Here is a 25,000-nt window from a genome sequence, read left to right as displayed (position 1 = left end):
TCTTTTCAGCATGTCATCCAGTCTGTAAGAAGACACTGTTATATTTACCATCTTTTCCCCATGTATCCTTGTTCGATATATCTCTAAGCTAAAAAAGCTGCATATCACATTTCTTTTAAATGATTTAAAAATTTAGACATAAGATTTTATTCAAGAACTCCTGACTTCACTTTACAACTAATACTGAAGATAATGAGCTATCAATAATGGAAGTTTATCTCTCTCTCTTCTCTCTCTCTCGTCCTATATTTCTCTGACATAAATGGTTATTTTACTCACTTGTCAAAACCATGAGTTTTAGTAAAAATCATTGAAACCTTTACTTCACTGCTGAAATGATGTAATATGGGAGCAAATGGAAAATTGCTATCTGTTCACCAAACTATATAACTTAGTCAATAACCACTTGAAAAAATTATCATCATAAATTGCACCCAATGTCAATGTTTACTGAAGCTTCTCTCCTGTTTCACTTTTAGTTAAACCTACTCATTAGAAACTAGTATTATGTCCTACTTACTAGACTCTTTGCAAAATATTTTGGTCAGTACTTCTTCTCTAGAAGAGTATTTCAAAGTAAATATTTCTTTACTCACTTTAATTCCCCACCAGACATAAAACTGCAACAATTTAACACACAAACCATTTGTTTGAGATCGATCAATGAGTGAAGGATCTTCAGGCTTTCTCTTTCAATTAAAGTTATAACAAATGACCACTCAATTAACTACTTGGACTAGAGAATAATTAATCTAATCATGATACATGATGAGGAAATTAAAATAATTGGAATTCTTATAATAGTAAAATTAGTAATAAATTATAAACTGGTAGAGACGTCTCTCTTTATTTAAAGGTCCTACAATTGCTGTCAATTGTTATTGTTTAGCTATGGAGGTCTGATAAGAAAATATTATTGAGGAAAGTTCATCAAAACACAAAAAAAAACTTAATTTCATTTTGAAGCTGAATCTTCATTTGTCATCTTGATTCTTCTCCTTTGGTTTTCCTTAAAACAAACCACCCACATTTGTAAAAACTTTAGTCTAATCTAAGAAGCTCCTTTGTAGTAGAGTAGTAGAACATCAACTCTCAGTTGTATAACTGACAAACAGATCACCTCAAAGTTTGTTGTCTGTGGATAATATGCCTTCAACAACTAAAACAAATTAATTAATATAGTTTTATGTTTTTCTGGTTACTATTTTTGTTACAAATTGAAGGATGGTAATTTATCACCATCTAGCTTGGCTCTCTAAATGATTATTCCTATATTCATAAAATATTCATGTGAGGACACTCTGGCATTATCTTCTCTTTCATATACATTGTTAGATTAATCCATTCATAAATTACTAGGATCCATATAACCTATAAATTTTGCTTTGCTCAGAACATTAATCTGAAGTGGATAAAAGCCTCATTTCCTCAGCTAGGTAAACTGAGGCAAAGAAGAATTATGTGAACTGACCAAAAGATGGAAAATGAAAACAAAAGCACTAGTTGATTTGAATTCAGAATTTATGAATAAATTTATCAGTGTAGATATTTTGTATGTACCCTAAACATTTAATACTTTATCCACTGAATCGCACAAAGTTCATACTTTTGGTGACTGTGTCTATATGTTTATATGTCAGAGTTCATCACAAGTTTGGTTGAGTGATAAAGAAGTTTGCTTTCCAAGATCTCAAGATCTCTGACTTAGTCAGACATGACATCTTGCCATAAGTTCAGGTCAAGCTAACCTTGTGAGTAAAATTTAATAGACAGAATCTGTAAAAACCTGCCATACAGATTACATCTATAATTCAAAAGGCCAACCGTGTCACACTGTCCTGCTCATTCTGCCTGTGTATTACATTAAAGGTACACAAATCTGCAGAAACCCATCCATTTATGATCTTCTACAATGAGTAGGTAGTTCAGTTGTTTGTACACACAGCTGGACTAGTCATTGTCATTTTCTATTCCTTAAAACTTTCCATGTAAGAACTCAGTGTTTCAGATATACTGTAAACATTACACAGTACAGATGCTTTAGTGTGATGATGAACTCTTGGTTAATGAATTCTACATCTGGTTTACTTCATTTTATATCGCAATACTTTTTTTCTGACCCTGAAGTTGTTAGACTTCGTCAAAGAAATTTTATGTGTATGTATATACACAGGGGTTGGACAAAATAATGGAAACACCTTAAAATCTCAAACAAATTTATTTTAAAATGGGGTAGGACTGCCTTTGGCAGTAATTGCAGCTTGAATTCCATGAGGTATGGACTCATACAAAGTTTGAATTGTTTCCAAAAGAATTTTTGTCCATTCTTCAGCTAAAACAGTCTCCAGTTCTTGTAGTGATGGTGGTGGAGGATATTGGCTCCTTACTTGTTTTTCTAAAATGCACCAAAATGTTCACTAATATTGAGATCTGTGGATTGTGTTGGCCAGATAAGATGTTTAGCTGTGTGAATTGGTGCATTATCATCCTGAAAGATTGTGTTTTCCTTCGGAAACAGTTGCACAACCATAGGATGAATTTGATCAGATAAAATGCTTAAATAGCCTTGACTATTAATTCTGTCATGAAGGGAAACCATTGGGCCAGTGGATTTCCAAGATATACACCCCTGATCATCACAAGATCCTTCTCCATATTTAACAGTTGGAAGAAAGCAGCCTGGGTCAAAGCCTCTTTTGGCTTTCTCGACATGTATACTCAGCCAGTGGTCAGAAATAAGGTAAAAGATGACTCGTCCAGGAAAATAACATTCTTCCACTGCTCTAGGGACCAATTCTGTGGGGTTTTACTCCACTCTAAATGCTTGGCAGTGTTTGTTTTTGAAAGAAGTAGTTTTCTGATTGCAGCCCTACCATGAAATCCAGCTTTGTGTGAACAGTTTTGTACTTTTCTGATCCTTTCTAACAATTCATGTAAGAGTCCGACGGTCCCTGTCTGAAAGCTTTGGTTTTCTTCCGGAGTTTTGTTTCGACAAGGAGGTTTTTCCCTCTTTCTCAAAGGCTGTCATTGCTTTCAAGACAGTACTTCTTGATACACCAAACATTTCGGCTGTTTTTGCTATGCTAGCACCTGCTATTCATGCACCAACAATTTGACCTCTCTGAAAGTCCAATAGATCCGTCAATTTAATGAATTTTAATTAGCTTTTTATGATGATATCTGAAAAGAAACTGCAATTTTAGCAAAACATATTAAGCAACACTAATAATAAATAAATAAAAAACCTAAAAATAAACAAGCTTTTGACAGTTTTATAGATACTTCAAAATTATGATGCTAGATGTTTTCATTATTTTATGTGTGTGTGTGTGTATATGTGTGTATATATATATGTATGTATATGTATATATATATATATATATATATATATATATATATATATATATATATATATATATCTCTCTCTCTCTATATATATATATATATATGTATGTATACATATATATATATGTATGTATACATATATATCTCTCTATATATATATGTATAAAACTGCTTCATATTGACCTTGAGAAAAGTATGAACTTCAGTACTTCTTTTCCTCTCTCTACAGATTGAAATTTTCATGTTTGTGCAAAAATTCATTATCCTTACAACAATGCATTTTACTCTCCCAATGCAACTTTGCAATATACTTCTTCCATATTAAATAATTTTAATTTCTGTGGCTTGTCACCCCTTGTAATCTTCAGATCCTGATAGCAATGCTTTGTATTAAAGTCATAGTTATCCTGAGAATTATTCTTCAGTAATAAGATCAAAGAGGTGAGACACTTACCTTGAACTTCTTGCTGCTGTCCCCTAAACAAGGCATATGAAGGCTTATTTGGTTTGCTGTCACTCTCTTGTATATCACCTTCTTGAAACTAAACAAAAGGATGCAGAAAGAAAAGAAATATGCTTGGAATATATTAGAAAATATTCTTACAAAAGACATCACAATTATAGCGATCTCTATGATAGTAATAGTGATGATGATAGTGACAGCAGTGGCATTATTGTTGATGATGGTGATAGGATTCACAGAGTCATTAGAGCGTCAAACAAAATGTCTGTCAGTATTTGATGTGGTTCTTTGTATTCTAAATTCAAATCCTGCCAAGATCCACTTTACCTTCTAGGTTCAATAACTTACCAGTCAAGTACTAGGGTCAATTTTATCAATTAAAATGCCTTCTACCACCACAAAAGGAATTTCTAGCCTTCTACCTACATAATAAAATACTGTTGCTTAATTATGAGCTTATTCTTACTTGTATGAGTTATTTACCTAATTTGTTTTCCTTTTCCAGATTACTTAGGGAAGAAATTAGATGATTATGTTGCCAAATTAGGAGCAAAAGTACATATTGTTCGGTTAGAAGAAAGAACAGGATTGATCAGGGCCCGATTAAAAGGTAAGTTAATTAAAACAGAACCTTTAATTTTCTATAAATTATTCTTCATTATTATTTAGATTTATACCTTTATTTTTGGCTCCACTCTCAAAATTCTGCCAAGAATTAGTTCTGATGTATTCTCTCCTTTCAGCATTTAAAATATTTTTGTTATTTTAATGTATCATTCCCACAGATAAGCAATAAAATTTTTGTTTAGAAAAGTTAAAATATGTTGGACATGTGCATATTGACTGACAAATTCTCAACTAAATCTGCAGGACTAATATTGACAGAACCAAGATAAGAATTAATTCAATTAGATAACAATTTTAAAATCTTGCTATTTAATAAATTATTTATATTCTTCTCTGTCACACACCCCCTCTCTCTCTCTCTCTCTCTCTCTCTCTCTCTCTTTGTCTCTTATAAATATGCACATTTATCATCCTCTTTATCAGTCAGTTTTACATCCACTTTTCAATGCTTGCATAGTTTACATGAAATTTTGTTGAGGTAAATTTCATTTTTCTATGACTGGATGCTGTTCCTGTCACCAACTCTCATCCGTTTCAAACAATGACCAGCTCAGTAGCCAGGCATGCTTTCATAGATTATTGATAACATGCAATATTGTTTTTATGATGACTAGTTAGTACACACATAATGACAAGGAAAAATACTCACACTCATACACTCTAAGCTTCTTCCAGTTTCTGTCTACCAAATTTTACTCGCAAGTCTTTAGTCAACCCTGCAGCTATAATAGAAGGCACCAGCCAACACTGATAAGTTCAACTCTAAACCATGTGTGTCTGAAGTGGATTTCTTAACCACACTGTCACATCTGTGCTGAAGTGTGCCTAAATTTGACTGAAAAACTGTTTGAACTAAAGCTGAAATTTGTTGAGTGTGCACTGACCTGATCAATAAACCCAAGAGTTACCCATCTAGAAGGGCATTAACTCTGAATGAGAATTAAATCAGAGAAAACTTCCTCCATCCTAGTTGTTGAGACATCCTCCCTTAAACTGGTGGTACAATAAGATGCAACAAAAACATACACCACACCAAACTTAACTGAGTAATTCTCTTTTACACGTACATCTTGTAGAGTGAAGAAGTGGAATGTGGACTTCATTATTGATCTCTGACTGGGTCTCTCTCTCTCTCTCTCTCTCTCTCTCTCTCTCTCTCTCTCTCTCTCTCTCTCTCTCTCTCATGCACACACACACAGCTCATTCCCTTCAACTTTATTAAGTACCCCACTGCTAAAACTTCTATTTTTATTTTCTATTTTTGTTTTTTGGCTTTATCTATATTTATTTATTCTTGGTAATCATTTCAATATTTGACACTCAATTGCACATCTATGTATACAGTTACTCTCTCTCTCTCTCTCTCTCTCTCTCTCTCTCTCTCTCTCTCTCTCTCTCTCTCTCTCTCTCTCTCTCTCTCTCATGCACACACACACAGCTCATTCCCTTCAACTTTATTAAGTACCCCACTGCTAAAACTTCTATTTTTATTTTCTATTTTTGTTTTTTGGCTTTATCTATATTTATTTATTCTTGGTAATCATTTCAATATTTGACACTCAATTGCACATCTATGTATACAGTTACTCTCTCTCTCTCTCTCTCTCTCATATACACACATCTCTTGAACTTGTACGATAATTTGTTTTATCGTTTTTGCACAGCTTATCCATGCAACTATTTTTAGTCTTTTTTAATTTGTTGTTTAGCTCTATGTTATGCAGGATTTGAAAAGTCCTATCATCAAAGATATTATAATTCATCCTTTTGTTTTCCAGACATAGTGTATCTATGACTATATTATCCCTTTAAAAAAATATAGGGGTAGATTAGTTATGATTTAGGAGAGATTTGGGCTGGTTTAGCAGGTCATGTGACCACTTAGAGGCTCTCTATTTGTATAGAACATAGGTGCTGCCTTCCACTTTTGACTAATTAATAAAGGTTGTTTTTTGGGGGTTTTTTATGACATAAAGGATTATATTGGGTTGGCAGGAAAGTAATTTCGTTTTTCGCAAATAGATAGATTTTTTTGAATGACTTTTGTCAGTCTTTTTATCTTTTCCTTTTCTCATTTGTTAGTCATTACTTTTAGCTTACTTTAGAAGCAAATTGCATGTAATTTTGTTTACAGTTGTAAGTTCAGTGTCAATTTTAACATGGAGTGCAAAAACAAACATTTTCACCATATTTTGCTTTTTTATTTCTGTAACGGCAAGAAAGATGCTGAGGCTCACAAAGAGGTATGTGAAGTTTATGGTTTTGATTGCTTGACAGAACACACATGTCAGAAATAGCTTTTAAAATTCTATTCTGGAGATTTTTCACTCAAAGATGACCAATGTTCCGGTCGACCTACTGAAGTTGATGACTGAATGAAAGCCATAATTGAATCTGATTGTCATATAACTGTGCAAGAGATTGCAGAGAGGTTAAATGTATCACACACAACAATTGAAAATCACTTAAAATGACTTGGACTTGTTAAGAAGCTCAATATTTGAGTTCTACATAAATTGAAAGAGATTCATTTAAGACAATGAATCAATATTTGTGATATGCATCTCAAACGCAATGAAATGAACCTTTTTTCTGAAATGAATCATCACTGATGATGAAAAATGGATTGTCTACAATAATATCAATCGAAAACAATCATGGTCTAAGCATAATGAACCAGCACAAACCACATTGAAAGCTGAATTGCATAAAAAAATATGTCATGCTGTCAATTTGGTGGGATTACAAAGGTGTTGTGTATTTTGAGCTGCTTCCAAGCAACCAAATGATCAATTCAGATCTTTACTGTCAGCAACTAATGAAACTGGAGGAAGCAATCAAAGAAAAATTACCAGAATTGGCAAATCGCAAGAGAATTGTGTTCCACCATGACAATGCTAGACCACACGTCTTTGCTAACTTGTGAAAAATTATTGGAGGCCTTTGTTGGGAAGTGATGTCATGTCCACCCTATAGTCCTGACCCTGCACCATCAGATTACCATTTATTTTAAAGTTTATAAACTTCTTTGAATAGTAAAACTTTCAATAGTGATAACCTGAAATCGCACTTGCCTCAGTTTTTTGGTGATAAGGGCCAGAAGTTCTATGAGCGCGGAATCATGAAGTTGCCAGAAAGATGGCAAAAAGTCATCAAACAAAATGGAAAATATATAATTGATTAAAGTTCATTCTTTGTATGAAAAAAAAATTACTTTTATTTCACACTAAAAAACCGAAAATACTTTCTTGCCAACCCAGTATACTGCTCTGTAATTTGAGTCGATGATTCAGTAGACTATGATATTGATTTATAACCAGAGGTGAGCTACTTAAATTTTGACAGCAGGTTCACTGAGCTAATCAAAATTTTAACTGTAGGTACTGCATAAAAATATTATCACAAGTAAAATATTGCTTTACTATAAGAGTCTAAAATATATTAAAATAAGGAGAGATTAGCAAACTGAAGAAAGTCATGATGAACTGAGAAGAGTCTGAAAGTTGGATGGAAATGTATCTATAAATTCCTGAAATAGCCATTAGAAGGAGGTACAGGTGACAGGGTATTAGAAGTAGGATTGGAGAAGGACAGAAAGATTGATATGTACAATACATCAAACAACCACAGAGATACATTTATGATAAAAGATTAAATTATTGTGAAGAGATAGGAAAGATAATGATATTGAAGCAGAGATAAAACGGCAGATGGTGAGGCAGAGTGAAGTGGGAACATATACAAACACATAATTACATTTACTCTTGTATACACTTGCACACACACACATCTATGTGTCTGTGTGTGTGTGTGTGTGTGTGTATTTCCTCCTTCGTTGAGTGAATATTTTCCATCATTCTGAAATAATAATAAAAGCAGAAAATTACGCAAAAAAATCTGATAATTAACTTTCACTTGAAAGCGTTAAAGGTCTCATTGAAATGCAATTGTAAGCAGCTCGAGCCATTTTGGCTATGTTGAGTAATTAACATCATAACTTCTCCTTGAATTCCTATTGGAAGAAAAACTGGTTTCTAAAATTGGTTTGTGTGAACTGAGTAACAAGCTGGGGATCAGTTATGTGTCTATCACTTGCTCAGTGACTATATCTTTATCATTAGTCTTTTATTTGTTTCTGTCATTAAACTGTGGCCATGCTGGGGTACTGCCTTGAAGACATTTTAGTTGAATGAATCAACCCCGTATTTATTTCATAAAGTCTGATACTTATTCTATCAGTCTCTTTTGTCGAACCACTAAGTCATGGGGACATAAATATACCAGCACCAGTTGTCAAGTGGCGGTTGGGTACAAACACAGATACAAAGACAAACACTTATGACAGGCTCCTTTAAGTTACCTTCTACCAAATCCACTCACAAGTCTTGGTCAGCTTGAGGCTATAGTAGAAGACATTTATCCAAAGTGCTGTGCAGTGGGACTGAACCCAGAACACTGACTTTCCTCAGTAGATATATATTACTGAAATGGATGCTATACTTCAGATGGAAAAAAAAAAATGAAAATGCTGCAAATAACTCAGTTTATTAAGTGTTATTGCATAGTTCCAGTTTCTTAGAGTAGAGCAGAATGGAAGATTAGACAACCATTCTGCAGCAATGTACGAGGGGCGTTCAATAAGTAATGCCCCTGACCCACTTCCCATAGCAGTAGAGCAACGAAACTTGGCACAGTTATTAGTCTTTTTCTACATAGGAACCACCCAGAGTTACGCATTTCTCCCATTGTTTGATGCAGCTCTGGAGACCGTTTTTGTAGAAGACCCCAGCTTGGTCCTCCAACCTGAACGTGACTTCAGAAATCAAGGCTGCATCATCTGGGAAACGCTTTCCTTTCAAAAACAACTTCATGACTGGGAGGAGGTGAAAATCAGAGGGTGCAAGGTCAGGAAAGTAGGGGGATGGGGGAGGAGTTCATAGCCATACGCCTGTGCTTCTGATCTGGCGACAAGCGAGTTGTGCACCGGAGCGTTGTCATGCAGGAGGAGGATGCCTTTGCTGATCTTGCCCCACCTCTTGATTTTGATAGCTTCTCTTAATTTCCTCAAAAGTGAAGCATAATAGGCTCCTGCAATTGTGGTACCCTTTGGCAGGAAATCTTTCATCACTACTCCGTCCTGGTCCCAGAAGACTGTGAGCATGACCTTGCCAGAGGAGGGCTGCATCCTTGCCTTCTTTGGAGGGGTGAGTCACAGTGCTTCCACTGCATTGACTGGGCTTTGGTCTCTGGATCATAGTGATGGACCCAGGTTTCATCCTGTGTAATCAGTCTTTTGAAAAATTTTGACTCATCTTCTTGGCACATCTCCAAATTCACCCTCGAGCACTCGACGCGTTCTTGCTTCTGGAAAAGGCGTGAGCAACCTGGGAATCCATCTGGCAGACACCTTTTGCATATGCAAATGGTCATGAATGATAGTTTCCACAGACCCGGTACTAATCTTGACCTCATGGGCTATTTGGCGAATAATTATGCGTCGATCTTCCAAAATGGCATCCTCAACTTGACGGACAGATGCCTCATCAATGGCAGAAGGGGCGACCAGATCTGGGAGCTGTTTCCACAGAGTTCCGACCATGTTTGAATTCACGATGCCAGCGTTTTACAAGGTCATATGATGGGGCATCATCACCATAAGTTACTTTCATTTCATCAAAAGTCTCCCGTGGTGTGTGTCCTTTCAAATACAAAAACCGGATCACTGCTCGACACTCAACAGGCTCCATTTCACACTTGACTCGGTTCAAACACCTGTAAATCAGAAACCACAATTAATTCAGAGCTGTAATTTGCCACTTACTCTATAGAGATATAAATAATTGCACATGCAAAATTTCAGCTAGATCAAACAACTGCAAGTGGGTCAGAGGCATTACTTATTGAACGTCCCTCGTACATTCTCTGATCTGGCACAAGAAATTCCATTTAGAGGATTTGGTATGAATACCTGTGAGCTAGGTATCATACTGTACTGAATTAGACCTTCTATTTCTAGAAGATCCAATATCACATTATCAAAGATTGCTACAGCCATTGGATTGTACTCTGTGTGTATCATATTTCTGCTTGTATCAATTTAATAATAGTTTCCATTCTTATAATATAGCTGAGTAACAAAAAATTGATTTGTTCTGAGCATTTTTACAAAACAGCCAGCAGTTACTTATCTCCCCCATGAATTGATTTAAAGCAAAAGAAGTATGCTTAAATATTTGGCTGGGTGGTGGTGAATATATCCAAGTTGATTATATTTGAATATTACCATTACTATCATCACTGATTGAACTTAGATTTTCTGTGCTGGTCAGATATAATTTTAGTATTATATCAAAGCTATATTATGGTGTAGAATCTATGTTTAAATAAAATCTCCCAAGTCACTGTTATATTTAACTTTTTTTCTATTATGTTATAGTATTAAAAAGAGTTATAAAAATCTAAACATAAAGCTATTTGATATCAAATTTGCTTTTGTATTAATTTTTTTGAAAATTTTATTTTATTTATTTTATTTTTACTATATATTTATTTATTTACTTATTGTAGCTGGTTCTGCTTTGATAGGTTTCTATTTTTGAATATATTTTATTTTAGAAGGTAGTTACTATGTGCATAGAAACTCTGATCGTGAGCTGGTGATGGCTTATATCTATATTCTTGTTAAGCATTGTTGCTAAAATTGTGGATGACAATTCAATCTGTCTAGAAGAAATTAGAAAAATATTATGATAAAACTGACAGAATTTGTTGACAGCTTTTACATGCAGAACATGTATGCTTGGTTTATTAGTCTTCTGTTGGACAAGTAGGTGGTAGCGTGACTTGTATGTGAACCACTTATGCTGGGTTGTTGTAATGACCTAACTTCCATTGGTTGGCAGGTGGGATATGAAAACTTTTGTTTGTGCATATGTGTGTGCACGAAAGAAAAGGCAAGTATCTGGAGAATCATCATAGGGAAAAAAAATAGTTTTGAACACATCTGTTTTATTAACTCTTATGGATAAAATTGATTTTTAAAGTGAAACTAAACTAGATGCTTCTAATTAATGATATACATGCAAGTTTATTGTTAATGCAGTTTATGATAGATACAAAGAATTTAATCTGGCAGGTGATGGAAGCTGAATATATTTACCCAGTCTGATTTGGCATCAAGCTGGGTGACATGTCAAGCTTCATGGCATATTTCACTCTAATCTAGTCTTTCATTTTATGAGCAATTAGATTTTATAGAATTTCCATTTTTATAGAACCAGGAAGCACTGCCTCTCTCTCTCTCTCTCATTAGGAAATGTAAAATGTAAATAAAGCTGATTAACTGGAAAATCCTATTTGCTTTTAGTAAGGCTAGTAAGAAGTTCAGAAGTGGAGAGGAAGGACTTCTAGCAAATTTTGAAGTGAACTGCCTGTTGCAGTATCAATAAAAGAATGAGCAATATAAAAGAAAGTAGGTCAAAGAGTAAAGATTTTTCTGTCTGAAGCTTTCTTTATCAGGCTGAAGATTTGAATCTTGATGCTGCTTAGTGCACCAGTAGTGATTGAAAGTGGTTTGTCATTCCATACACCATGGAGAATTAACTATTATCCTTTTTGAAAGCAAAGGTTAATTTTGGTATTTTGATGTGTTCAATATTCCTTATGGTTTCCATGCCTTCAGAGACACTTGGAGAGGGAACCTATGAGGGAGGTTTCTCATGGTCAGTTGTGTTGTAAATAGCTGCCAAATCCCTCAAATCACATTATCTTAAAAACAGAGAAGAACTTTGGATAAAGTTATCTTTGTGACTGAAAAAAGGAAAAAAGAAATGAAAAAGATTATAGATCTGTTTAATCAGAATTAGCCTTGAGTTAAACAACAATATTCCCACATATAAATATACAAACACAAGCAAGAGAAAATACAAACAAACCTGTATACACATTCACTAACCACCCACACAAACACACATTGAAAGTTGAGCCAACACAAAAGTCTTAATGTGGTTGCTTGGCCAACCAAATCTCCCACGAATCTCACCCTACGTAGGCATATAGGTTTGGTCAATCAGAGCTGACTTAGTACAAACTATCAACAACTAGGAAAATTAGATATTCTGATGGTGTTTCAATATATTTGAATATAGTGTAACTAGTGAGAGTTAGGTAGTGATGTAAGATGAAAAGAAATTAGCTGTCTTTAGGAATATAACATCCAGGAGGCAATCTAAGAAAGAGGAAAAGTGATAAACTGGCATGGGTTATTTAGAAACTCAAACATTTCTGTTTATGATAAGTTACATATAAAAGAAAAATTGAGAAGACTGAAGGTTTGAGGATTTTTTTTTTATAGAAAGCCAAACACTTCAGTTGATGATATCAAGGCAACAAATGAGGTAAACTGAATTGTTACTGGAATATTCAAGAAACCAGATAAATATTGGTTTCAAATTTTGGCACAAGGCCAGCAATTTTGGAGAAGTGAGTGAATCAATTACATTGACTCCAGTGCTCAACTAATATTTATTTTAAGAACCCTGAAAGGATGAAAGGCAAAGTTGACCTTGGCATAATTTGAACTCAGAATGTGAAGACAGACGAAGTGTTACTAAGAATTTTGCCCACCATGCTAATGATTCTGCCAGGTCACTACCTTAAACCAGATAAATATTAATGAAGTTAAAAGATATAATTGAAAAACAATCTCTTTGAGTTACACATGTAGTAGAAAAGATAGGTTGTGTATTAGCTGCAGACTTCACTTTTTAGTTGAAGCTGGTATAGAGCATGCAGTGAGGATAGTTGATGACAGTAGTTAAGGCAAGATATTGGATTTGTGTTTTTGTAGAGTATAATAGGATTGAAGGAAGTGGTGGTTGGAGTCAAGATTGATGGATGTCAGTGCTTCAGAAGTTGGTGGAGAAAATAATTCTTTTTAACTTCACCACTAGGCTAGCAGTTTGAGGGGGAAGGATATAGTTGATTACATCAACCTCAGTGCTTGGCTGGTATTTATTTTATTGATCCCAAAAGGATGAAAGGCAAATTTGACCTCTGTGGAATATGAACCCAGAACATAAAGATGGACTAAGCGTTTTGTCTGGCATGCTATTAATTCTCCCAGCTCACTGACTTCATTTGGTGGAGAAAATAATAGCTTCAAATTCTGACAAAAGGCCAGCAATTTTGGGTAAATTGTTTACATTGCTCACAGTGTTCAGCTGGTACATGTTTCATTGATGTTGAAAGTGAAATTCGACATCATTGAAACTTGAACTCTGAATGTAGAGATGGACAAAATGCCACTAAGTAATTTGCCCACCATGCTAACAATTCTTCCAGCGCTCTGCATTTATTTGTTGAAGAAAATAACAAAAACATCTTCATACTGAAAGAGGAGTGTTGTTTTAATTGGCAGGACCTTTAGGGCACAAGCAACTATTTAAAGAATGACATGATTGCTATGAATATTATATGATGCAGAGGAAGTTTATTATCTATGTTCTTCTTCCTCCTCAATATTATTTAAAACCATTTGAATTGTACTCTGCATAAGAGCTTTTTGTCATACTGATTTAGAAATACAAAGCAATCTCAGTTCTCAAATGTCTCACATGTCGAACAAATTGGTTTTCGAACAGAAAATTTGAGATGAAAATGCCTTGGTTATCGAACAAAATTTTGGTTCTCGAACAACATTGCCAAACCAAATCATTTCTGAGTTGACCACCATGTTGTATAAATTTGTGTGTTGTGCTTTACTTTTCCAGTTTTATTGTACTGTGCCTTTTTCTTCTCTTCATTAGCTCTTAGTCATGGCTCCAAAAAAAGCTAGCAGTGATACTGGTAAAGGAAAAAGAAAGGTTGAGGGAAAAACAATTGAAGTGAAGAAAGAAATCATCGCAAAACACGAAAATGACGATCGTGTGTCAGATCTCATTGAGCAGTACGGTGTACCTAAATCGACAATATCTACTATTCTAAAAAATAAGGAAATTACAAAAGCAGCTGATGTTGCAAAAGGAGTGACTGTTATTAATTAACAAAGACCAAAGATACTCAAAGGAATGGAAAAGTTATTGCTTATTTTTATAAATGAGAAACAGCAGGTGACAATATCAATGAAGCAGTTATTTGTGAGAAAGCATTAGAAATTTATAATGATCTAGTAAAGAAAATCCCTGGTACAAGTGCTGAAAGTAATACTTTTGAATCCAATGCTAGTAGAAGCTGGTTTGAGAAATTTAAGAAGAGAAGTGAAATACATAGTGTAATTAGGCATAGAGAGGCAGCGAGTTCAAACAAGGAAGCAGCTGAAAAATTTGTGATTAAGTTTAGTGACTTGATAGAGGAAGGAGGTTATCTCCCCAAAAGGTGTTTAATGGGGATAAAACAGGATTATTTTGGAAATGCATGCCAAATAGGACCTATATTACTAAGGAGGAAAAAGTTTTGCCAGGGCACAAGTCAATGAAAGATAAACTCTTTTGGTATGCAGCAACACAAGTGGTGATTTCAAGGTCAAGCCCTTGCTTATTTACTATTCCAATAATCCAAAGGTTTTCAAAAGAAACACTGTTATGAAGAGTAAATTTCCTGTTATGTGGTGGGCTAATACGAAGGCTTGGGTAACCAGACAATTTTTTTTATTGAGTGGATTCATGAAGTTTTTGCCCAGTCTTAAAAAATATCTGCAAAAAAAAATTGCCACTAAAATGCTTTCTTGTGTTAGATAATGCTCCTGCTCACCCTCCAAGTTTGGAGGATGACTTAGTTGAAGAGTTTGATTTTATTCAGGTCAAATACCTGCCATATAACACAACTCCTCTAACACAACCAATGGACCAACAGGTCATTGCAAACTTTAAGAAACTTTATATGAAAGCCTTGTTTCGAAAGTGTTTTTAAGTCACTAATCACACTCAGTTAATTATCAGAGAATTTTGGAAAAATCATTTCAATATCCTGAATTGTATTAATCTTATTGATTATGCATGGAACCAAGTGAGTTACAGAACCATGAATTCATCATGTAGGAAACTTTGGCCAGACTGTACCAGAACAAAACTTTGAGGTGTTTGAGACAGTTACAAATACTGCTGCTGTTGAAGAAATTGCTATTGTTGATGATATTGTCTCTAAGGGAAAAACTATGGGCTTGGATGTCAACAATGAAGATATTGAAGAGCTGGTGGAAGACCACCATACTGAGCTTACCACCAAAGAGCTTGTACGCCTTCAAAATGAACAGCAAAAGACTGACTGAAAAAATGTCTTCTGAGGAGGAGGAGGAAGGAAAGAAGGATGTCCCAAGTTCTTTACTCAAAGAAATTTGTGATAAATGGGGTTATGTGCTAAGTTTTCTGTGAAAATATCACCCTGATACAGTGGTAGCAAACCTTTTTCAATGACAATGTCATGTCTCATTTTAGAAAAATTTTACAACACAGGCAAAAACAGCTAACATTGGACAGGTTTTTACTGAAAGAAAAGAAACCCCAGAGAAAGATTTACCTGTGCCAAAGAGACAGAGAAGGGAAGAGACCCCTGAAAGACAGTTACCAGAAGTTTCTATGAAAGGGCACTCTCTTTCTAATAAATAGTGTGTTATTTACAGTTTGAATAAATATTTTTATACTGAAATATATAGTATAAGCATGTAAATAAGCATTTATCTGGTGCTTGGAAATGAATTAATCTCTTTTACATTAATTATAATGGGAAAAAATGACTCGGATCTCAAACAATTTGTTTTTAGAATAGACTAACAGAACAAATTATGGTCAAGAACCGAAGTTGCTCTATAATACATTATTTTATGAAATTACCTGAATTTTATAATCCTAAATGATTTCCCATTGTTGAACTTCTGTCAATACATATATGTGACAAATAAGCCACTCAAAGATTACTACTATGTAAGATGACAAGTAGTCATAGCAGTTTGTCAGTCTATTATTTATTATCAAACATTCAGTTATTTGAATGCATTGCTTGAGATATGCTACTTTGCTCTCTTAAGCAGTGGAACACAACATTTTTAATCTCATCATAAATTTGTAACACAGTCTGAAAAAAAATGACATGAACAATTAGTGAGTAGTCAAATTGGTGTTTTATTGGTACAGTTCTAGGACCTAATTGCTATATTTTTAAATGTGCCATTAATCAAAGCAATACGTTTTACTTGTTTGTGATTATATAATTGAAATGTAGGTACCATTGCAACATTCATCTAGGCATGATGTAAACTAATTGTGGCATTGGCATGTGCTGATGTTTCTGTTGCATTGTATTCCAAACATTTTGTTAAAGAAAAGAAAATATAGATTAAATAATTTTATTCAAATCAAATCAAATCTGCTGTGGATTGTTCTAATAATTTCTACTTAATTTTTTCACCAAATTCCACAAATTCAGTTCATTTTTCTTTCCTTTCTCTTCTCCCTCTCTCTCTTATTTTTGGCTCATAATTTTTATGATAATACCTTTCTATTCATATTATTGTCTCATTTATAGGGATAAGGCACTAGAATTTTTTATAGCTGTCTTTGTTTAAAATAATGCCTTCAAACACTGCGCATTTGAACCAATGAAATCATTCTGGCTGTTAGAAGTAGCAGCCAGATCTCTATCATATGGACACCCTGGCATCTTAAAAAAAGTGGGGAGCATTTGATAATGTGGTCCTAATCACATAGTGTCTGTAAAATATATCAGGATCATGATTGCAGTGTCTTTGATCATAGCTGTCCTGGATCAGGAATGACTTAGGGTGAGGCAACAACAGAAAACATTAATTTAAGAAATTCACTAATATTTCCTTAAAATTATATTTTAATTCAAAGTAATTTGTTGAATATGAACTCAGAACATTAAGATGGACTAATCGTTTTGTCTGGCGTGCTAACAATTCTCCCAGCTCACTGACTTCATTTGGTGGAGAAAATAATAGCTTCAAATTCTCCAGCAATTTTGGAGAGTGGGAGTAAATTGTTTACATTGTTCCCAGAGTTCAACCAGTACATATTTCATTACCATTGAAAGGTAAAGTCAACCTCAGTGAAATTTGAATTCAGAATGTAAAGATGGACAAAATGCCACAAGCAATTTGCACACCATGCTAACAGTGCTGCCAAGCTTGTGTTCATTTGTTGGAAAAAATGACAACATTTTCATAGTGAAAGAGGTGTGTTGTTTGGCAGGGCCTTTAGTGCACTAGCAACTATTTAAGGAATGAAATAATCTTAAGAGTATTTGATAGCTTCAATTTGCACACACACACACATATATATAGAGCTATAGTTGAGAAGTTTGCTCCCCAACCCTATAATTTCAATTTAAGTCCCATTGTGCATTGGGCATGTGCCTTCTACAATAGCCTCAGGTTAACCAAGGCTTTGTGAGTGGATTTGGTTGATGAAAACTGAAAGAACTTCCTGTTACATGTGTGGCGGGAGAGAGTTTGTCTTCTTGTCTTGATACCCTGTAATAGTTGTAAATGAAACCAGGTGAGGGTTGATACCAGAGAGGACATCTGACTCAACAAATTCTGTCTTGCCCAAACAACCTTGGAAATGTAAATGTCAAAACAATGATGATAGTGATGACAAACTATGCTGGTAATGATTTTATCTTGTCTGTGGTTTGGAACAAATAGCACATCAGCCAGCAACTTAAAGTTCGACTGTGTAATTTGCTTATTTTTCCACTTACAACTAATACCTTAGAAACATGGACTCTACAGGCTAGAAGCTTTTGAAATGTAATGTTTACAGAGTATACTACAAATATCATTACAGGGTAGACCTGGACATATTTCCAAGTAGAAACTGTAATTTGTTCGGCTGCATAAGATGGTCACCCAGTAACTTATGTAGCACCGACTGGCATTCCGCCAATATTTCCTAACCCCCAGATCAAGTAAAAGTCTTACAATAGTGAAGGGCAAAACAGCTAGTCAAAAGAAGTGGCAGTAGTTTAGCTGGTAGAAGAGAGAAAGGGTCTGTGGAGAATGGACAAGTACATACACACTCACACATTAACATTCTGGTTAATGCTTTAATATTTACTGAAATCAATGGAATTATCAAAGTGCACAAAAGTTTTCAACATCAGATCTATTTAAAAATTTATTAGAGAACTTTTGTCCATTTAAATGTTGAGATATATTCCTTATTCAGATACCTTTACTTTATGTGTGTGTGTATACATGCACACACACACACACACACATATATATAAGGAGCATGGCTTAGTGGTTAGGGTATTCAGCTCACAATGATAAGGTCATGAGTTCAATTCCTGGTGGCGTGTTGTGTCCTTGAACAAGACTCTTTATTTTATGTTGCTCCAGTCCAATCAGCTAGCAAAAATGATTAGTATCTGTATTTCAAAGGGCCAGTCTTGTCACATTCTGTGTCATGCTGAATATCCCTGAGAACTATGTTAAGGGTACACATGTCTGTGGAGTGCTCAGCCACTTGCACATTAATTTCACAAGCAGGCACTTCTGTCAATTGGATCAACTGGAACCCTTGTCATAATCGACATAGTGCCAGTTATACACATAAATATATATAATATGATTATTTTATTTTCAGGTGCTGCTGTGGCTAAAGGTAGTATATTAACATTCCTTGATGCACACTGTGAGTGTTCCCCTGGTTGGCTAGAGCCTTTAATTGCAGAAATTCATAAAGATCGGTAAGTGCCACTCCATTTACCTAGGAAACCACATCTGAAGTGATTAATTGTATCTTCAATGTTATTAATTTAATTCATATTTTTTAAAGGGTTTTTCCCCTTGTTCTTGTAAGTTTTTTTTTTGTTCTTCCAAATTATTGTTGTTGTTTTTTTTGTTTTTTTGCATGAAACTCACTTTTCTGCTTAAATATTTTAGCATATAACAGTGTGATGCTTAAACCATCCATGAGTTCTTTAGTGTCTTCATGCACATGGGTATTAAATAAGATTAAAATGCAGAGTTCACAAAAGAATGAAAGAGTTATTTTATCTCATTTATTTGAAGCTGAAACTTCATTGTGACTCCTGGGTTTCTAATGTCTGGTTTTCACACCAACATAGGTTCAAATATATATTTTATCCTAGTTACCATAGAGAATAGAATAGATGTTGTTATGTGTATGTATATACTTATGTACATACAAGCATGTATACACATATATTCACACACATGTATATACACTTTTATTCATTTATTGGCTTCAGTTACTGAATGCTGGAGCATTCCTTTAAGGATTCTTGTAGATTATATCAACCCCAATACTTTGTCAGATATTTATCAATCTCTTAAAGGGAGAAGGGACAATTCCACCTTGGTACAACAAGATGTAACTAGGAGAGGACTAAATATATTTGGATACTTATGTACAACCCAAAAATTTCTTTCTGTTCATCCCATGTCTCTGTGTGAGTGTCTGTGTAGAGGTACACACATTCACACAGATTCCAACAGGCTTCAGCATAGTTTCCAGGCACTGAATTTTGCTGCATGGTTAAGAAATCCCCTTTGTAGCCACATGGTTTAGATTTGATTTCAACCCTAGCCTTGTGTTGACCAGTGCCTCATGAGTGAAATTTGGCAATGAAGATTGTACTGAAAGCTGTCTGAAATATGTTTGCATGTGTATATATTGCAAGGCAGTATGTAACCAGCTGCAAGTAAACCAATAAACTGTTTTGTGGTATTTGTTTTACTTTCATAAAATATGTGAGCCAATGATGCTATTATTCACATATGCAATATAAAATCAATACAATAAGCCTTTGGCTGGGTTGCAGCCTTGATAAGCACTTGCCCAAAGTGCTGTGCTGTGGGATTGAACATGAAGCACAGCATTGCAAAGAAAATTTCTTTATGACACAGCAACATTATATGAAGGAGAATCACCAAGAAGGAGAGTATCATTTATCAAACTATCTCCTTGAAGAGAAGTTTATTATTTGTGAATTTTATTATCCATTAATCCTCATTTAGTTCACCATTGAAGCTTATTTTTGCCTCTTGCCTCATAAAATTTGTCCTTTTGCTTGATAAATGTTATAAGATTAAAGAACCATGAGCATTAATGTTTTAACATTTACTTGAAATATTTAACTCATTCATTGTATTTAATAGCTTCAGTTTATTAAAGGATGAGGATTTTGTTTATAGATAAGCCCTAAGTGATAAACCTAATGGCTGTGGCAAACAGTGATAATAAAATGGAAAATGCTCAAGAGAAAGAGCAGTAGAATTAGGAAGGAGAAAGCATGATTAAGTAAAAGTAGGCTAAACCAGAGCTTATTTTATTGAATCATGTCCTCAAAGAGATTAGTAGAATATGATTCTCTGAGTGCAATATTATTCATTGACGTGAAGTGATTTGCAAAATATTATGGTCTGGTGTGGTCTAGTCTCTTTCTTGATGTTTTCCATGGAAATGTTAATCTGTAATAAGTCTCAGAGAATGATATTAATTCTGAAATTTTGATGCATTCTGTGAAAGAATTTTACTGTCATGAAATTGAAAGAGCCAATGCAATGTTAAGACAAATCCATAATAAGTAAGGTAGGATAAGCAGTCTGGCTTGTTTATATTGCTTCTGTGACTTGAATAACAATGTTAGATTATAGTTGTGTCTGAAATAGCTTGAAAAGATGACTTAGATGACCAAAATAGCTTTATAATAATGTTAGTGTGACATGAATGCATATATTAAGATTCGTCAGTAAAATACAATTGCTTATGTATGTTGTCTGTTATTGTTGTTAAATCATTTTTTTTCTTATTATTCAAATCATTATTAATTTTTTCCAAAATTTATCTCTTTCTATGTGTATGTGGGGGGGAGGGTAAAATTTAATTTGTTGATCTTGATTTATATTTGATCTGTCTGGGTATGTTAGGTTTTCAGAGACTAAATGTCATTACACTGAGGAAACAACTGATTATTGAAGCAATTGATCAATTCTTGTATAAGAGACGTGGGTATTTTTCTGTATAAACACTAGCATACCCATGTCATCAAAAAAGCTAACAGTTCTATTAATTATAAAACATGGTACAGCAAAGCAATGGCAGAAGCCATTGATAAATGTCAGCAATTGAGTTAATATATGTACATGCACAGAATTGAAATACTTGATGTGATGCAGTTGCAATATAGCATATGTATATTGATATTATGAGGATTGATGGCATAGCTATTGGAATGAGGGAAATACCATGAGTTAGTGGTAGGAGAATGAGAAGAAAGTTGCTTGATAAGACCTCAAACAACAAGATGTTGCAAGATGTCTGTCCTTCAATGCTCTCTGTAGTTTATTGGGCTAATGCTTATTTGTGATGTTATGTGGGTACAAGGAAAATCCCCTAATAGGTAAAATTATTTTTCAGTAACTTCCCAGATGAATGGAATACAATTCAGTACCATTATTTCAGCCAAATGTTAACATTAGAATATAAACATGTTGTGATCATCATTTAACATCCATTTTCCATGCTAGCATGAATTGAACTGTTTGACAAGATGTGGCAAGATGCAGGGCTATACTGAGCTCCAGTATCAGCTTTGGCATGATTACTATGGCTGGATGCCCTTCCTAGCACCAACCACTTTACAGTGTGTTCTGGGTAACTTTTACATACCACCAGCACTAGTGAGGTTACCAAGTAACTTGAAAGACAAAGAGAAAGAGAACAGAGGCAAAAAGAAAAGGCTTTCACTATGTGGTGGAGGTGGTGGCTTTATGTCAATGTATCATAGAGGGACAGAAAACATGTTGGATTTCTCATAAATTTACCACAGTTCTATAAATCTACTTCATATTACTAATTGTCAGTATATATACTTTTAATGACAGCTAAATGAGTGTGCTCAAATTTAGCCCATTAGACAAGGGACAGGTTACACCCTCAGTAACTGTTTAAGCATTAAAAAATGTCAAAATTTTAATGACTTTTTTACCTATTCAGTCATCTTGTGAAAATGATAAAGGACAAATATTTATCTATCCTTTCATTGCTTATTCAGTTACTGGAATAGATAAATGTTTTTCTTTCATTCAATGGAGGTATCTGTCAGCAGATACTCAACTTTTATTGATAATAAAAGGGTAGTGGAATGGGATTTGTGGCATTCATTCCTTTCCCCAAGGAAAATAGAAAGATAAGTAAAATATCTAGAATAAATTAAGATCACTGGCTGAGATCACCCAGACTTTACTACCCTCTCTACAACTTTCACTCTATTTTATTTTATCCCATGTAATAAGATTTTTTTTTTCATTTTGTTGTTTCTCTCAGGAAATCTGTGGTATGTCCAATAATTGATGTAATTAGTGATGACACATTTGAGTACATTACTGGTTCCGACATGACTTGGGGTGGCTTTAACTGGAAACTAAACTTCAGATGGTATCCTGTGCCTCAGAGAGAGATGCAGAGAAGAGATGGTGACCGTGCTTTACCGACCAAGTAAGTTATGTTTGAAATGTTATTGTCTAGTCTTTAAAAGTGAAATTCTAAAAACAAATAAAATTATAATTCAAAATAAAAGGATTCTTTTTCTTAATTGTAAAAATAAAATTTCTAAGAATGAAGATTGATTCTTTTTCTTTATATTTTATTTTTTGTTTTGTTTTACCTTTCGAAAATATATAACTCTATTCAGTGAAAAGAAATATTAATATACTCACTTTGTTCACTTTTGTATATGTGTATACATACATTTATTTACATGAATATACATACACACATATACGGTTACATTACTGTTTTTGTCTTGCTTTTTGCCCACTCTTATATTACTGAAACAAAGCTATATAAGAAGCTTCTGTATTTCTAATTTTTTTTTTTAATTTTATGCTCTCTTTCCATCATGATTTGGTATTTCATCTCTCCAGAATCAACAGGGAAAACTACCATCATACTGGAATTTATAGTACACTACTTCGACAAAAATTCGCCTTGCACTTTGTCAAAAAATATAAATGTTATTGCTCTATAGATATTGTAATGTTTTACCCAAATTTATAGTCTGCTACTCAAACACAAGCAGCCCCCCTGTTGTTCATTGAAAAATAAGAAAGAATCTCTATAACATGCTTAGTTTTCTTAAGGACATCAGTTAGTACTAAAGGAAATAACATCGATACTATTTGCCTCTCCCCCTCTCTCTCTCTCTCTCTCTCACACACACACTCATTCCTCTCTCACTTATGTATATATTTGTGAAGAGTATTTATGTTCTCTTCACAAATATGTATCCATATTCACATGCACTTCTGTTAAGTCTGTATAGGCATTAAAATTTGATTTAGGCACAGTTATGGTAAGAAGCTTGCTTCCCAACCACATGGCTCCAGGGTCAGTCTCACAGCATGGTACCTCGAGCCAGCTCAAGCCTTGTGAGTAGATTTGGTAGATGGAAACTGAAAGAAGCCAGTCGTATATATATATGTGTGTGTGTGTGTGTGTGTGTGTGTGCTTGTGTGTCTTTTTGTCTGATTGTCCAACTCCACCGTTGCTTGACAACTGCTGCTGGTGTGTTTACATCCCCGTAACTTAGTGATTTGGCACAAGGGACCAATAGAATGACTACTAGGCTTACATAGAATAAGTCCTGGAGTCAATTTCTTTGACTAAAATACAAAATTTTGTCAAAGACGTTAAGAGTAAAACCTGTTCTATGTGACATTCTACCAGCATCGGAAGTTTGAAAGTGTTTAGTGAACAAAAATTAATCAAATAATCTGCATGTCAAAGTCAACCTCGGCGGAAATTGAACTCAAAACGTAAAGGCAGATGATATACAGTTAAGCATTTCACCCAGCGCCCTAATATTGCTGCCAGCTTGCCGCCTTAGAATGTAAAGAGTCATTTTAGAAATATATTCTTTATTCTTATTGCTTCAGCATTACTCCCTTTCTTACTAACATAAAATTTCATAACATTTTACCTTATAACTCTTTATCTACTAATTTTTATTCAATGCAACTAGCAATTCTAAATTCCTCATGCATTTTTGTATCATTTAAGTCTAAGAAAAGTATATTTCTAATTTAAAATTAAAAAATTTATGTTAATTGAAGATGAATATCTGCCTTACTGCCCACCTTGAGGTCATAGATATTTTGATGTAACATTTTTTCTACTGAACCAAATCCCAAACTATTTATGCCAAAGTGTAACTTAAGAGGTGTCCTCTGTAAAACTATTAACTCATTTGAGAGGTGAATTAGTGGTGAAGCTTGGAAGCTGCTGCAATTGACAAAATGGTGGACTTAATATATTCAACCACTACCGTGCTTGAATGATATAAATATATATTTTGTCTCTATATATATATATATGTTATATGTATTATATGTGTTATATGTATATTATATGTTATATATATTATATATATATATATGTGTTATATATATATATATATATATATATATATATATATATATATATATATATCGATTCTATGACACCCTCTTGCAGACTACCGCATTAATGAATGACAGGAACCTTCTCTTTGTGGCTGGTGACTTCAATGGACATGTTGGAC

General features: G+C 34.1%; 1 protein-coding gene across 18 annotated transcripts in view; it reads left to right on the top strand.

The window, feature by feature from the left end:
* LOC115209152 (polypeptide N-acetylgalactosaminyltransferase 1) overlaps positions 1 to 25,000 on the top strand; it is a 612,460-nt gene that overhangs the window by 532,834 nt on the left and 54,626 nt on the right. For all 18 annotated transcript variants that reach the window (XM_036502255.1, XM_036502216.1, XM_029777469.2 and 15 more), the window contains 3 exons: positions 4,314 to 4,418; positions 19,039 to 19,141; positions 22,747 to 22,917. In XM_036502255.1, the coding sequence (XP_036358148.1) occupies positions 4,314 to 4,418; positions 19,039 to 19,141; positions 22,747 to 22,917 (379 nt within the window). The remainder of the gene's footprint in view (positions 1 to 4,313; positions 4,419 to 19,038; positions 19,142 to 22,746; positions 22,918 to 25,000) is intronic.

The sequence above is a fragment of the Octopus sinensis genome, linkage group LG1, assembly GCF_006345805.1.
Source record: "Octopus sinensis linkage group LG1, ASM634580v1, whole genome shotgun sequence".
NCBI lineage: Eukaryota > Metazoa > Mollusca > Cephalopoda > Octopoda > Octopodidae > Octopus > Octopus sinensis.
Note: the sequence above shows the minus strand (reverse complement) of the source record. Positions and strands in the feature narration are given on the sequence as shown.